The sequence below is a fragment of the Arvicanthis niloticus genome, chromosome 6, assembly GCF_011762505.2.
Source record: "Arvicanthis niloticus isolate mArvNil1 chromosome 6, mArvNil1.pat.X, whole genome shotgun sequence".
NCBI lineage: Eukaryota > Metazoa > Chordata > Mammalia > Rodentia > Muridae > Arvicanthis > Arvicanthis niloticus.
In genome coordinates, this window is record NC_047663.1 from 14,716,406 (window position 1) to 14,731,055 (window position 14,650).

General features: G+C 48.2%; 1 protein-coding gene across 1 annotated transcript; it reads left to right on the top strand.

The window, feature by feature from the left end:
• The first annotated feature begins 259 nt into the window (after positions 1-259).
• Positions 260-13,206, top strand: Cacng1 (calcium voltage-gated channel auxiliary subunit gamma 1). The gene is made up of 5 exons (XM_034507084.2): positions 260-583; positions 10,941-11,015; positions 12,008-12,145; positions 12,526-12,774; positions 12,948-13,206. The coding sequence occupies exons 1-4, from the start codon at positions 352-354 to the stop codon at positions 12,750-12,752; spliced, it is 672 nt and encodes a 223-aa protein (XP_034362975.1). The 5' UTR covers positions 260-351; the 3' UTR covers positions 12,753-12,774; positions 12,948-13,206.
• The last annotated feature ends 1,444 nt before the right edge of the window (positions 13,207-14,650 follow it).

Genomic DNA, 14,650 nt, shown 5'->3' on the forward strand with positions numbered 1-14,650 from the left:
AATGAATACCCACCACTATTCATATCTACTCTCTCTCCCTCTCCCTGAGCAGAGGGTATTTCTAGCCCCCAGATGGGGGGGAAAAGCCCTGAAACCTGAGCAGAAGGAATCTTCAGTGCCACACCTAGTGACAAGCATTAATAGAAGCCTTCCTCAGGCTCATGACACGTCTGAGCAGCTGCTCCGACTGACTGCCCAGTGTCTCTCAGCCCCAAGGCCAGCCCACTCTGGCTCAGTCAGGCACCCTAAACTTAGCTTCCACTCCTGACTCCGTAGTCACTGCCACTGTCGAGACGCCTGGGAGACACTGCTGCTGCCCCTGACCAGAGCACCCACACCTCAGCCACCGCCATGTCACAGACCAAAACAGCGAAGGTTCGTCTGACCCTCTTCTTCATCCTGGTGGGCGGAGTGTTGGCCATGGTGGCCGTGGTGACTGACCACTGGGCCGTGCTGAGTCCACACCTGGAGCACCACAATAAGACGTGTGAGGCAGCCCACTTCGGCCTCTGGAGGATCTGCACCACTCGGGTTGCCGTGCAAAACATAGTCAAGAGTTGTGAACACATCACGCTGTCAGGGGGTAAGGTTCCCATTTTCTCTACTTCTTTCCATTTCTTGTCCTTCCAAGACTCCAAGATAAGTTGCCTGTGGGAACAGAGTTGTTGTCAGACTTTTCTGCAAAGGATCAAGATGGAAACAGCCTGGGCTACTGTGTATGGCCAGAGCTAAGGTAGAAAATGAGGGTATTTGTCTCCAGCTCCATCTTGTAAGGCCTATGTTCTTCATCCAGTGCACGGTGCTGGACCAGTGAGACTCCAGAAACTCCTGGTCTACCAGACCAGGGACTTCTGGCCTCAGCAGCAGACACTCAGAAATACTGAGTGACACCTTAGGGTCATTCTCTCCCTACACAGACAGGCTAGTGACCCTAAGATCTCAGGCTAGAGGAAACTATGGAGCAGGCTGGCTCCTTCCTTAGCCAGCAGTTCTCAGCCTGTGGGTCGCAATCCCTTAGGGGTTCTCATATCAGTTACCCTGCATATCAGATATTTGTATTACAACTCATAACAGCAGCGAAATTACAGTTATGAAATAGCAATGAACTAATTTTATAGTTGGGGGTCACCATGACATGAGGAACTGTATTAGAGGGTCTCATTGTTAGAGAGGTTGAGACCACTGCTCCTGGCAAAAGTACAGGCAGGATGCTTCCTACCGAGTTTGTCAGGCTGTGTAAGAAGAAAGTGTCAGGTTCCTTGTTCTGAGTCCTTAAGTACTGAGAACTTCAAGTTGGTGAAGGCAAAGCATGGACCAAGCATGGGCTCCCTGGGGGTTGGGGCGAGGCAGAGCTGCCACCTGACTATGAAGCAGAGGGTCATTCAGATGCTTTGTTGAGCCTACATTTTCTTCCTTAGTTTACATAGATCAGATTCTCTGCATTTCCCTCTGTAGTGATTGAAAGGTATTCTTCCATTCCCTACCCACGCCTTGCAGGCAGGTTCCTTGCCTAGGAGCTTGGGCATTAGTGTGATGCACCTCTATTCTGCCAGCATAGAGCCCCTGGGATTCAGGGCAAGCAGAGCATACATGGTAGGTAGGAACATGCCAGAGAGAAAAGAGGCCCAGGCTGGAGCCACAGCTATCCATTGCCCTCTTAAAGGACTTTTATCCTTGTTTTGAGACAAGGTCTCCAACTAGCTATGGATCTAGACAGTTTATGCAGTGCTGGGGATTGAACCCAGGGCTTTGTGAATGCTAGGCAAGAACTCTACCAACTGAGCCACACCCTAGGCCTAGGAAGGACTAGTCAGAGAGCGCAAGGTCTATCTCAGCCTCTGTTGCACCTGTGTAAAGTGGTAGGAACATTTCTAGGGCCTCAGTGGGTCACAGCATGTGTGGCCTCCATCCTGACGTGCAGAATGGCGCCTTCTGTCCCCCTGCCTGATGCTTGCAGTTCGAGTGCTCAGTCCTGATCCTTAAAGACCCAGAAGTCTGCATGTGGAGTGCAGAGCAGACCCTCCCACCCTTTCCCTTCCTCCTCTTTCTTAGCTCTTGCTTCAGGAAACCCAGGTGTCACTCACCACTGCTGGGGATCCAGGGATTTGTAAGCACTCAGCTAGCTGTCTTGGGAACAAAGAATCTCAGGATAGAGGGCATGTGCTTGAAGGATATCATATAACCTGATGTCCACACCCCTTGGCTACTCTACACACTTGTAAACAGATGCATCATCTGGCCAATTCCCTGGGCAAGGCAAGGCAGGGCAGGGCAGGGCAGGGCAGAACAGGGCGGGGCAGAACAGGGCAGGGCAGCTTCCCCAGGATCATGTGTGAGGAGGGACATTCTGGTTCAGTCCACCTGTTCTTAGAGCCTTGTGCCTTTTAAAGTCAGAGCAGATGTCTACACAGAGAGAGACAAGCTGGCGAGGGCACCAGCCTCAGGGGACCAACAGGCGAGGCCTGCTTGCCCTTGAGCCTAAGCAGAGTCTGTTTGTCTGCCTTCTCTCCCTCATCAGCTGTGAATCACGGTGCCCACACTTTCGACTCTGACCCTAAGCTCCCCAGTTGTCTTCCAAAGCCTGTTCCTGCATCTAAACGGACATCAGATTCCTTCCACCCCTCCCTTTTCTGTGTTCCCTAGGACCTGTCTTTTCATACAGCGTGCTCGTATTTATCAACAACTGTAGTAACAGCACATCCACATAGGGCTCTGTGCTATGAGGGCTTTGTGTATATAAACTTTGGGCAATACCAGAAAAAAAAATGATTGAGGGAAAAATACACGCCCCCCCCCCCCACACACACACACACACTGAATCTTCTCTCTCATCAACAGCGACGAAAATTCAGGGAGGAAGGAAAAGGAAACAGACTCTTTATTTTCAGAACTCTGGAAATTTACCAAAATCTTATAGCCACCTGGCAAGTGCTTATTCAAGAAAAGCAGGCAAGTTGGGAGAAAGTCAATTTTAAGGTGCTTTAATTTCCTCTGTGAAAGCTACTATCTCAGTAAAACAAGACAAAGCCAAGAGAAGTCTGGCAGACACTAGAGGAAACAGAACAGGTTGGGCCTCTTGCTGAGTCCCTCTCTCAAAACACTGCCATTACGTGGAGCTTTTTTGTCATCTTGCAAAAGTCCCCAACTACAAAGCTGTGACTGGGGGGGGGGGGGGGGGGTAAATAGGTTCCACACATGTTAGACCATTCCTGTCAACTGATGGTCAAGTTAATAGAACAGGGGTCTCATACTCAAGAATGTAGACATCACAAAATTAGCTCAAACACCGCAACAGGAGCAAGCATCAAGAAGGAGGAGCAGGCTTCCTGAGTTGCCATGTTGTGTGTATGTTTAACAAATACAAGCCATTAAGAAGGGCACGGTGGTATCCATCTTTGATCCATCTTTGGTGGTATCCATCTTTGATCCCAGCACTGGGGAGGCAGAGGCAGGTGAATATTTGTGTCTTTGAGGCCAGCCTGGGCTACATTGGGAATTTTAGGACAGTCAAGCTACATCGTGAGACCCTCCCTCAAAAGCAAGCAAAAAAAAAAAAAAACCAAAACAAAACATAAAACAAGCCATGTAAAGAACTAAGATAATTTGTGTGGTACATAGAGAGGGGAGCCAGAAGCAAGAGTGAACTTGAATAAGCCTTTAGGATGTCTAGATGTGGACAAAGAAGTTTTTACATTTCTTTATCTGGGTTTTTCTTTGTTTGTGGAGGACTGTCAGCCGATGACATGAGTCGGTTCTCTCCTTCCACTGTGTGGGTTCTGGAAGACCACACTCAGGTCAGCTGGCCAGCACTTGACCTGCTGAGCCGCCTCACCAGCCCTAGCTAGACGAAGATTTTAAATCAGCCAGAAATCATATCTAAAGAATGAAAGAGGGGGAGGCCGACTCATGAAATAGACACCAATCAAGAGACAGAAATTGATTCTAGAGCATCTAATAGAAATCCTTTCACAGACGCAATAATTAAAGTGGAAAATTCACTAGAGCGATTCAAAGGCAGACCTGAACAGGCAAATGAAAAAGTCTATGACCTTTAAAAAATGTCCGCTGAGGTTCCGCGGGCAGGGTAACAGGCAGGGGAAAGGGGCAATGTCTCAGACACGTGTGAGACACCATCATATACATCGTAGGAGTCTCCGGAAGAAGATAAAGAGGAGAGGGATAATGGCTAAAAGCATCCGAAACTGAATGAAAAGCAAATGAGAAGCAAAAAAAGAAAGAAAAAAAAAAAAAAGAAAGAAAAAGAAAAAAAACCAAATAGCTCAATGAATTCTGAATAGTATAAATTTAAATGAATCCATACCTTCATACATCACATCCAAATTGGTGGAAGGTGAGAGAATGCTCAAAACAGAAACAAAGTTGTCAACTTGATGCAATTTAAAATTACCAGAGTGGCTCAGTGAGGAGTTATCTACATTAGGTTGGTCTCTGGCGTGCTTAGGAAAGATACATTACTTTGTTGCTCTCTGCTCTTGGCTATGGATGTGACCAGCTGTTTCAAATTCCTGCTCCTTCATCTTCCCTGCTATGAACCTGCAATTATAACAGCAACAGGAAATGAAACTAAGATTAGCAACTGTCTTGAGTTGCTTCTCTGTTGCTAGGATAAAACACTGGCCAGAAGCAACTCGGGGAGGAAAGGGTTAATTTCGGCTTCCTGGTTACAGTCCATCGAGGAGGGAAGCCAGGGCAGGAGGAACTCAAGGCAGCAACACAGAAGCAAGAACTGAACAGAGGCCAGTTCACTGCTTACTGGCTTGCTTTCCATGGCTTACTCAGCTTGCTTTCTTATACAACATAGGAGCACATGTCCAGAGGTGGTACCACTCCACAGTAGCCTGGGCCCTGCAACATCCACCATTAATCAAGAAAATGTTCCTGGGGCTGGAGAGACGGTTCAGTGGTTAAGAACATATTCTACTCTTGCTAAAGACCTAAGTTTGGTCCCCAGCATTCACATGGTGGCTCACAACTGTCTAACTATGCTTTCAGAGGATCTGATGCCCTCTCCTGACCTCTTCTGCCACTGAATTCACATGGTGCACATATAAACACTCATGCACACATTCACACACATAAAATACATATTTTAAAAGAAGCTGCCCCACAGACATACAGACAGGTCATTCTGATGGAGGCAATTTCTCAATCAAGATTCCCTCTTTTCTGGTGACCCTAACTTGTGTCAAATTGGCAAAAACCAACCAGCACAGCCTTTCATCACACACATGAGATTCTTGATAAGATAAACAGATTTATTTTCTCCGGAACAGCACAGAAGCTTGGAGATAACGGGAGTCCACACATAGCTGTTTACCATGTATCAATATTTGGGTCAATGATGGACCATGTGTAAAAGAATAGCCTCTTGGTGTTATGTCACCTAATGATGTCATAGTTATCCCAGTTTATGTGTGTATACTCCATAATGTTTACACAATGACAAAATTGCCTAATGGTGCATTGCTCAGAACTATCCACACTGCTAAGTGATACACAACCCCGCCAACTCATCTAATCTCACATAAACCTACAGGAGACTCATACGTTCATCATCCCAAGTCACAGATGAGGGAGGTGACGTCATCCCACATCACAAATGAGGGAAGTGATGCTAAGAAAATGTGAATAATTTGAGTGAGGTTATGTGGTTAGTGAAGAGGAATTTGTCCCTAAACATTTGTTTGCTGACTTGTTTTCCATGGCTTGCTACCCAGGACCACAAGCCCAGGGGTGGTACCACCCACAGTAGTCTGGGCCCTGCAGTATCCACCATTAATGAAGAAATTTTTCCCGAGGCCGGAGAGATGACTCAGTTACTGCATTATACAGGTTTTGATTCGACAAAGAAGAAAACAGAAAGCAAGCAGTGGTTCAACACCCACATCTTACATCCTGATGCTCCTTGCTCTCCAGAGCTCCCCATAACTTCCAATGCACTGTGCTCCTGAAGCATGGTAACTCATGAGGCCACAAGGAACCCCACATAGGATATAACATGGTCCAAGGCACCAGATCAAGAGCCGATACAAGGTGATTTCACTAGAACCCACTCTGCCATCCTCACAGGATGGAAAGGAGCTGCCTCATGTGAATTTTCCACTGTCTACAAAGAGCCATAGAAGGACCACTCTGTCCAAGATCAACACCTAAGCTTGGTTCCAATGCCTCCTGAGTGGGAGGAGGGGCTTCCCCAGTTTATAGGGGAGACTGTGTGTCAGCCAGTAAACCCCAAAAGGAGCATTCTTTCTGCCCTTGTTTCTTTCAGGTCCTGCCTCTCTAGGGCAACCCCAGCATCCCACTTCTCTATGCCCACATCTTACCTCAGTGAAAGGATTGTGGGTGTTAAGAAGAACATGATGTCACTAAGCCTGGGAATCTCTAGGGCTCCCTCCTCTACCCACATGAACTCATGCTGGAGGTTGGAGCTTTAACTAGACTCCCCCACAGAAGAACACCACTATGAAGCTCTACAGAAGGCCTTGGGATGGCCCCAGCTTAGTAATCTTAGGAATTCTGCAGGGGTGGTTAAGAGAGCACACAGCATCTTTATTAGCTTGCCAAAAGCAAATACAAGCATCATATGTGAGACTTTATTCCTAGCTCTAACCCACTAATTCCTGAGAGGTTATACATATCAAGTTATTTTCCATATATCAATTCTGTGCTACCAGTTACCTGCTACCCTGGGGATCTTCTCAGTAATAACTCAGAGCTGTCCCCTGTTACCTCAGCTTCACCTTGGAGTTCCATATGCCTGCTACTCTGGTTCTTTGAAATTGCCACCCTGGATTCTGCATAGTTGGTGACTGAACCATACATACTGTGGGGTTAGCCAGCCATCCCCTGTCCCAGTTTCCAGGCAAGTCTGAACTGAGCTCACTGGTTTTTTTTTTTTGGTTTGTTTGTTTGTTTGTTTCCTTTTAAGACAGGGTTTTACTATGTAGCTCTGGCTGGCCTGAAACTCACTGTGTAGACCAGACTGGCCTGGAATTCACAGAGATCTGTCTGCCTCTGCCTCCCAAGTGCCAGGATAAAAGGCTTGCATCACCACAAGTGACTGTGTATATTTTTAAGAATATATACACAGTACACGTTTTTACATCACTGAGTCTTGTAGAAAGAGAAATGTTAGAATCATTATAAGCCAGTTTCAGAGACAAGAGAGATGGCAGTAACCTCAGAGACTCTAATTATGGTCCTGGGTCCGCTTGGCACTGGAATAGCTGCTTGCTTGCTCTGAAGCTCTGTTGGCATCAGCACAGTAGAGGAACAGAGGGCACCAGGGCAGAGTGTGAGCCTCAAAATCTATGCAAGGGTTTTATACCTAGTATTGGAGACAAGATATGGCATCAGGGAAGCAGAAGCAGGAGGGTTGACAATCTGCAAGCGTGCACAAGACCACCCCATGCTTCACCTCTCCAACTTTACCTGTGACTAAGTGGCCCATCTAGAGCCTGTTTCAGATGATTTGTGTGTGTGTGTGTGTGTGTGCACCCAAGTGCATGCTAACACATATTTGTACACATGTATGTGCAAATTCACATGAAAGACAGAGATCGGCCTGAGGTGCCTCAGTTATTCCTCATCTTAGTGTTTGAGACAGGGTCTCCCATGGAGGCTGGAGCCCCCAGGCCCAGAGATCTGCTTGTCTCTGTCCCTCTAGCCTGGGATCATAAGTGCAGGCCACCACTATCCCACCCCCAGAGGTTCTGAGGATCAACCGTAAGTCCTCAGACTTGCACAGGAAGCACTTCACTGACTGAGACGTCTGTTTTGGGCTTTCCTTGAAGCTCAGTTTCCCAAAATACTACCATCCTTCAAAAGGACAAATATGGAGAAAACTAAGTCACATGAGACGTGCCCATCAGGTAGGACCCTTGCCCTCTGCTAAAGATGCTAGCTTGGTTGGTCTCAAGTGACTACTCCATCTTTGGGGCCAACAGGAACTGTGAAAGGGCTCGTGGTCTCTCCATCAGGCAGCCACATGGGCTGGGAGCAGATATATTTCTCACAGGTTAAAAGCCAAGAATATGGGCCTTCTTCATGTGCCAAATTCAAGAGAGAAAAGAGGGTCAACCTGCCTGTCCTCCCGACCAGAGTTGAGCATATTAGAGAGAAGCTGAAGCTTCCAGCATAGCTAACCTACCTTATCCTCACCCACAGTTGAAGATGCTTCATAGAGAAGGAGACATTATATCTGCTACCCAAGGGAAAGTGTCCCCCAGTGCCACCTGCCTAGTCCCCACAGGAATGCAACCTACTCCATTGTGCCCAAGCTCAGACATCTCTGCCCCGATATCCAGAATGTCTGTCTGTACATTGTTGTCAGCTGTGAGTGAAGCCTGGCACTTATTTGCTGGTAGCTGTCTTCCCAACATTGCCATGCAAGAGTCACCTCTGCAGCCCACCAGGGTCAACTATCTGCGGTCACCAGAGTCTCAAGTCTGCCTGAACCTCACAGTCTTTACTCTGAGGGCTCTTAACGCACAGGGAGTGAGTAGCTGGGAGAGCAGCTGACCATGAAATACACTTGAATCCAGTCAATTCTTTTTGGAGGGTTTTTCAATGGCAACTGAAATTGGCCCTTAAAGAACGAAACAGAAATGTTCCTTTGTCCGGAGGGAGACCCAGGGAGACATGTCACAGAGCGTGAGCCGTTCTGAGGCATTGATTCAAGAGGATCTACGGCTACTGTTCTCATAAATATAAGAGGGTTGCATTATGCTTTAAAATAGCCGAGGACGCTGAAAGAAAAGAGCAGTGTTGAGTCTGACATCACAACCGGTCTCCAGACACCCCAGGTAACTTGGCTCAAAAGAAAAGTGATTTAAATATAGAAGCTTGCTGCGGGGAACAATCACTGCTGCTAGGCCAGACCCCATCTCCAGGCATCCCAGTCCTCGACCCTAGGAGAAGCAGCAATTGAACTTTGGAGGCGTGGGGAGGGACAGGCTTAAGCAGCAGTAACCTGATATGGCCAGATAGAAGGAACCTTCACTCTGTTCAAACACATGATGGTGGCAGTCCCAGGCACATATCTAAAAGAAACTGGGCACCACCAGTCCTTTGGGGATGAACATTCAACTGTGGCCTGAAAGTGAAGCTGTGAATTCACACTCAATGCCACTGAAACTAAAGGCAGAGATGTCTTTTATAATAAGGGAGATGGAAACACAGGAAAGACACCAAGACAGGACCTCACATAAATAAAAAGCAACATAATTTAGTTTTCTTAGGAAGCAGAAGATAGGGCATAGGGTATAGCACAGTTGAGAGAGCATGTGCAAAGCCCAAGGCTCCATCCCCAGACTATCTAAACCAGAAGTAATGGAAGTACTTGTAGTTCCAGTACTTGATTGGTAGAGGTAGGTGGATCAGAATTCTAAGATTATCACTGGCTGTATTTGGATATACAGTGAATTCAAGGCCATCCTGGGCTATGTGAGACCCTGTCTCCAAAAAGTAGAAAAAAAAAAAAAAGAGAGAGAGAGAGAGAGAAAGAAAGAATTAAAAAAAAATCACCATTCTTCTAGTTCTTAGTAATTTATGGATAAAGAATATTGAATGTCTTCCACAAGGATTGCAACTATACTTTGGTGTCATATCTAGTTGTAAAAGAGACCAAGGACTGGGCAGTGGTGGCGCTCGCCTTTAATCTCAGCACTCAGGAGGCAGAGGCAGGTGGATCTCTGAGTTCAAGGCCAGCCTGGTCTACAGAGTGAGTTTCAGAACAGCCAGGGCTACACAGAGAATCTTTGCCTCAAAAAACTAGAGGGATGGGGGGCGGGGGGCGTTGGGAGGAGAGAGACTAAAGAAAGGAGAAAACTAGAAGTGGAAGTAGGTATAAGGTCATCACAACTGTATTTCCTCTCAGCCCCTCTCCTGCTGCCCCATAACATCCAGGTCTCAAGTCTAACTGTCCACAGTTATGATTGTCATGACAACGCCCAGTGGCCAAGAGGCTTGCTAGGGAAGATTTTGTCTGGGGTCCACATGATTCAAGTGCCGAGGGACTGAGGAAGTAGCATACAGAAGAGCCCTTTGCGGGGCAAACCCGGGTTGCCAACCTGGATAAGCATCAGAATCTTCTAAGTCTCTCTCTCTCTCTCTCTCTCTCTCTGTCTCTCTCTCTCTCTCTCTCCCCACTCCCACCCCCACCCCCACCCCCACCCCAGAAGCTCACATCTGAATCTTCCTTGATTGCTTGGTTTTGGAGACCGGGTCCCTCACCGAATTGGAGTTTGGCAATTGGCCAGTCGGCTGGTCAATGAGTTCTAGGGGGTCCACCTCCCTAGTGCTGGGACTACAGACAGCTATCACTGTACCCCACTTTTTACATGGGTGCTGGGAATCCTCATACTGTGTAGCAAACTCTTTAACAGCTGAACCATCTCCCTAGGCCCTAGAAAGCTTTTGAAAAAATGCTGTGAGTGGACCTGGGGTCCGGTTCTGGTTTGATCCAGGTCCTTCAGTCTCATCACTGTTAATATTTTGTACTGGATAACTCTGCTGTGGCAGGCTGTCTTGTGAGCTGAGAGGTTATGGTACAATTCTTAGCCTCTAGGCATCACCCAGGAGATGGATCCATGTACTGAGATCACTGGTTGATTGCTAAGCACATATACCCCCTACTTTGGGAACATGAGCCCGGGTCTCAGTTACCCCAACTGACTAATGGGCTCAGGGTTTGCACACTGTCTGCCCTGAGAATCCTTTACTCCCTGATGCTGTCTCAGCCTCCTTTGTGATTCCTTATCTGCTGAAATGCTGTGCTAAAAGTCAGGGAACAGGTTGGCCCAGATTCAGAATGTGGAAGGAGACAGGTGAGAGCCAGCCAGAGCCAGAGAGCCCCTCCATGCCCTGAGGAGAAACACCTGCCCTTTCTACTGCCTCACAGACCGTCTGCTCCTTTACAGAAAAGAACTGCTCCTACTTCAGGCACTTCAACCCAGGAGAGAGCTCGGAAATCTTTGAATTCACCACTCAGAAGGGTGAGGCCCTTGGAAGCAGGGGCGGTGGGAAGCAATTTCTGTCACAGGCTGCTGAGCCACCGGGAGTCACTTGGCAGATACTTGCTGACTCCTTCTCTGGATGAAAAGCAGCTGCAGGCTGTGTCCTGTCACATCCCTACACACAAGGGGTGGTTCCCTGCCCAGGGTGCAGACCCTCACATGTCCGCACATGCACACCCGGAAGGATCCTCATGCACAAAGCACACATACACACCGAGAGTCTTAATGCAGGGAACGTTCATGCATGTATGTATGCATGCACATGCCAACGGAACCTCATGCATGGGGCACATATACACACTGTGAGCCTTAATGCAGGGAACACTCATGCATGCATGCATGCATGTGTGCATACACCAACAGACCCTCATACATGGAAAATGTATACACACTAAAGGTTTAATAAAATGAACACTTACACGTGCACATACACACACGCACACACACACAAACAGATCCTCATATGTGAGGTACATGCAAGTATATGCACGTATACTGACAGATTCTCTCTCTCCATCTCTCCCTCACACACACATACACACACACACTCATACAAATTCTCACATGCAAAGGCACATACTCTAATAGATTCCTAGGCAGCCCACACACATCCACACATACCCACACACTGTCAATCTTCCAGAGTCCCCATGTCAATCTAAGACAGACCACCTACAGCACAATGCCTCCTTCTGCCTGTCACTCAGGAGGCCTTTGGCTCTAGAAACATCTCCAGCCATGGGATGTCCTAGCTCCTGAGGCCTTTGTTTCAGAGAACCATACACTTTAGTGCCCCGAGAAGATACGGATGAGTCCATCGATAGCACCTGGCCTCACTCATCCCCAGTACCCGGACTTTGAGTGAGTAAGCCTCGCTCAGGTGTGAAGTGGGAATTCTGGGTGTGGAACCTCGCTAAGAACCCTGAAGTGCCTGGAGAGGTTATCTTTCTGAGTCGCCCTCTGTTTTGCAGAGTACAGCATCTCAGCAGCAGCCATTGCCATCTTCAGCCTCGGCTTCATCATTGTGGGCTCCCTCTGTGCCTTTCTGTCCTTCGGGAATAAGCGGGATTACCTGCTGAGGCCAGCATCCATGTTTTATGCCTTCGCAGGTAGAGTGGGGTCCCACAGTGCCTGGGTGGGAGGGTCAGTCAGAACCCAGGTGACTCCCAGGAGGGTTGGGAGAAGCTTGATTTGTTCCTTTCTTTTTTTCCCCTCAATGACACTGATTGAAACTTCCCAGTGATTAACAAAAGAAGGAAGGAAATGTGGCAGCAGGGGTGTGTCTCTGGCTAACCTCCTACAGGAGGTGAGAACTGCAGCAGGGAGGGAGGCAATAGGCGTGGGACTACTTTTGCAGACTCCTAGGTAGAACATTCTAGAAGCAGTTTCCTCTCAGGACCAGGTCAGAGGCAGGGAACAGAGGTTGGAGGAGGACTAAGGTGGCAGCAGGAACATCAACAGTCACTGAGACGCTTGGCTTTGTCCCCAGGGCTGTGCCTCATAGTCTCTGTGGAGGTCATGAGGCAATCGGTGAAGCGTATGATTGACAGTGAGGACACGGTCTGGATTGAGTACTACTATTCGTGGTCTTTCGCCTGTGCGTGTGCCGCGTTCATCTTGCTCTTTCTCGGTGGGCTGTTCCTCCTGCTCTTCTCCCTGCCTCGTATGCCTCAGAACCCCTGGGAATCCTGCATGGATGCTGAGCCAGAGCACTAGGTCAAACCAGAGTCTTTCAGAGGTGAGGAAGGAGTTTCACATCTGCCCTGACCTCTTGTCTATCACGTGTCTCTCCCTCCGAGCTCCTCTACAAACCGTGCACATGGACACAAACCCAGACCTGCCCGGGGTCAGAGGAAGCAGGCCAGCAGGCAAGCAGGTATATGAAGGGGTCCTCTTTTGTGCCTGCCACAGGTCAGACTTGCCCACCATGCCTGTTGTCTTTGAAGATCTGGTCTGGTCATCTTTAGAAAGCTTCCAGAAACAGTCTGTACTCGTTCTGCAGTTCTGAGCATCACCAGTGTCCAGAGCCAGCTCCGCCCCCATTCTCTTTCACCATGATATGAAACCCTCTTCTGTGACCTGAACTTCCCTCCTTGGCTTCCAGAATTCCCAAGAGACGTTTTTAACTGGATAGGATCTGTGGTTTGAAATAAAAGATTTCATAAATGTTTCCTTTTTTCCATGTGCCTTGCATAGCGATTGCTGATTTTCCTGGCCATAAACTGCCCAGAACCTTAGACCCTGGAGAAGGAAAGGAATGTGTGTCCTCTGAGTTAGTGGTTTTCAACCTATGGGTTGTGGCCCCTTGCACAGGGTTTGTGTATCAGATATCCTGTATATCAGATAGTTACATTATAATTCATAACAGTAACAAAATTACAGCTATGAAGTAGCAATGAAAACAATGCTATGGTTGGGGGTCACCACAAAGTGAGGAACTGTATTGAAGTGTCATAGCAACAGGAAGGTTGAGAACCACCGCCTGGGTATTGAAGACTTTTAGAGAAGAGGCAGGGTTAGCTTAGAGGTTCTGAATTCTAACTTGAATGTCTGAGCCCTGGAATTGTTTAGAATGAAACTAGAAACCTTGTGGCTTGGGCAAGGGTGTTAAAAATAGGAGGGGTTATTTCTAGAATCATTTAGCCCCTCTCAGAACTGAAGCCCCATGGTTTCAGCCTAGCTTCTGGTGGCAGATTCTTGCTGAGTAGAAGAGGTGGAAGTGGAGAGGGAGGGTGGGGGAAAGAAGTGAGGGAGGAGAGGGGGAAGTAGGAGAAGGAGGGGGAAAAGGAGAAAGAGGGAGGGGGGAAGAGGAGGAGGAAGAGGAAGAGGAGGAGGAAGAGGAGGAGGAAGAGGAGGAGGAAGAGGAGGAGGAAGAGGAGGAGGAAGAGGAGGAAGAGGAGGAGGAAGAGGAGGAAGAGGAAGAGGAAGAGGGAGAGGAGGAGGAAGAGGAGGAGGAAGAGGAGGAGGAGGAGATTCACAGATACTTAGCACCATCATGTAAACACTGCTGTCTCCTCAGACCCTTACTGTACTGAACTTAACCTCCAGAAACAGAAGTCAGACTTAACTGTCATACAGAGAGGACCTTTTGTGGTCCTTGCAGAGAACACTGGAGTCCCTTGTGGAGCTCATTCTAGCCCATTTGGCAAGGGAAACCACCACACACACACACACCCATCTGTGGAAAAGACCTAGTCTGCCACTTCTTGTGCAGCCTCCAATATAGAGATGCCTCATGGCATCTGCCCCTGGCTTCATACGTGCATGCACGGGAGAGTGCACTGGGGGTGGGGGGTTGGGGGGAGGGGTCAAAGAGAATGGGCGAACAGGATCCATTAATCCAAAGCACACGATGGTCTTGTAGAAATGTAGGAGAGGCGGTGGCAGCTGCTGCTGCCTGACCCACTCAGCCAATGGCAGGAGACCACCCCAAAGATGCCACCATTGAATCTGAGAGAAATCCTGCTCCAAGTGAAAGAGAATGCAGAAGTGAAAACCCTTAGGCTCCCACCAGAACCCACCCTACTGGCATCCACCCATAGGACTCTCTATACCACCTACACCCCGCTACTCCATATACCCAGACTTTCCACACCTTCCTCCGAGGTCTATCC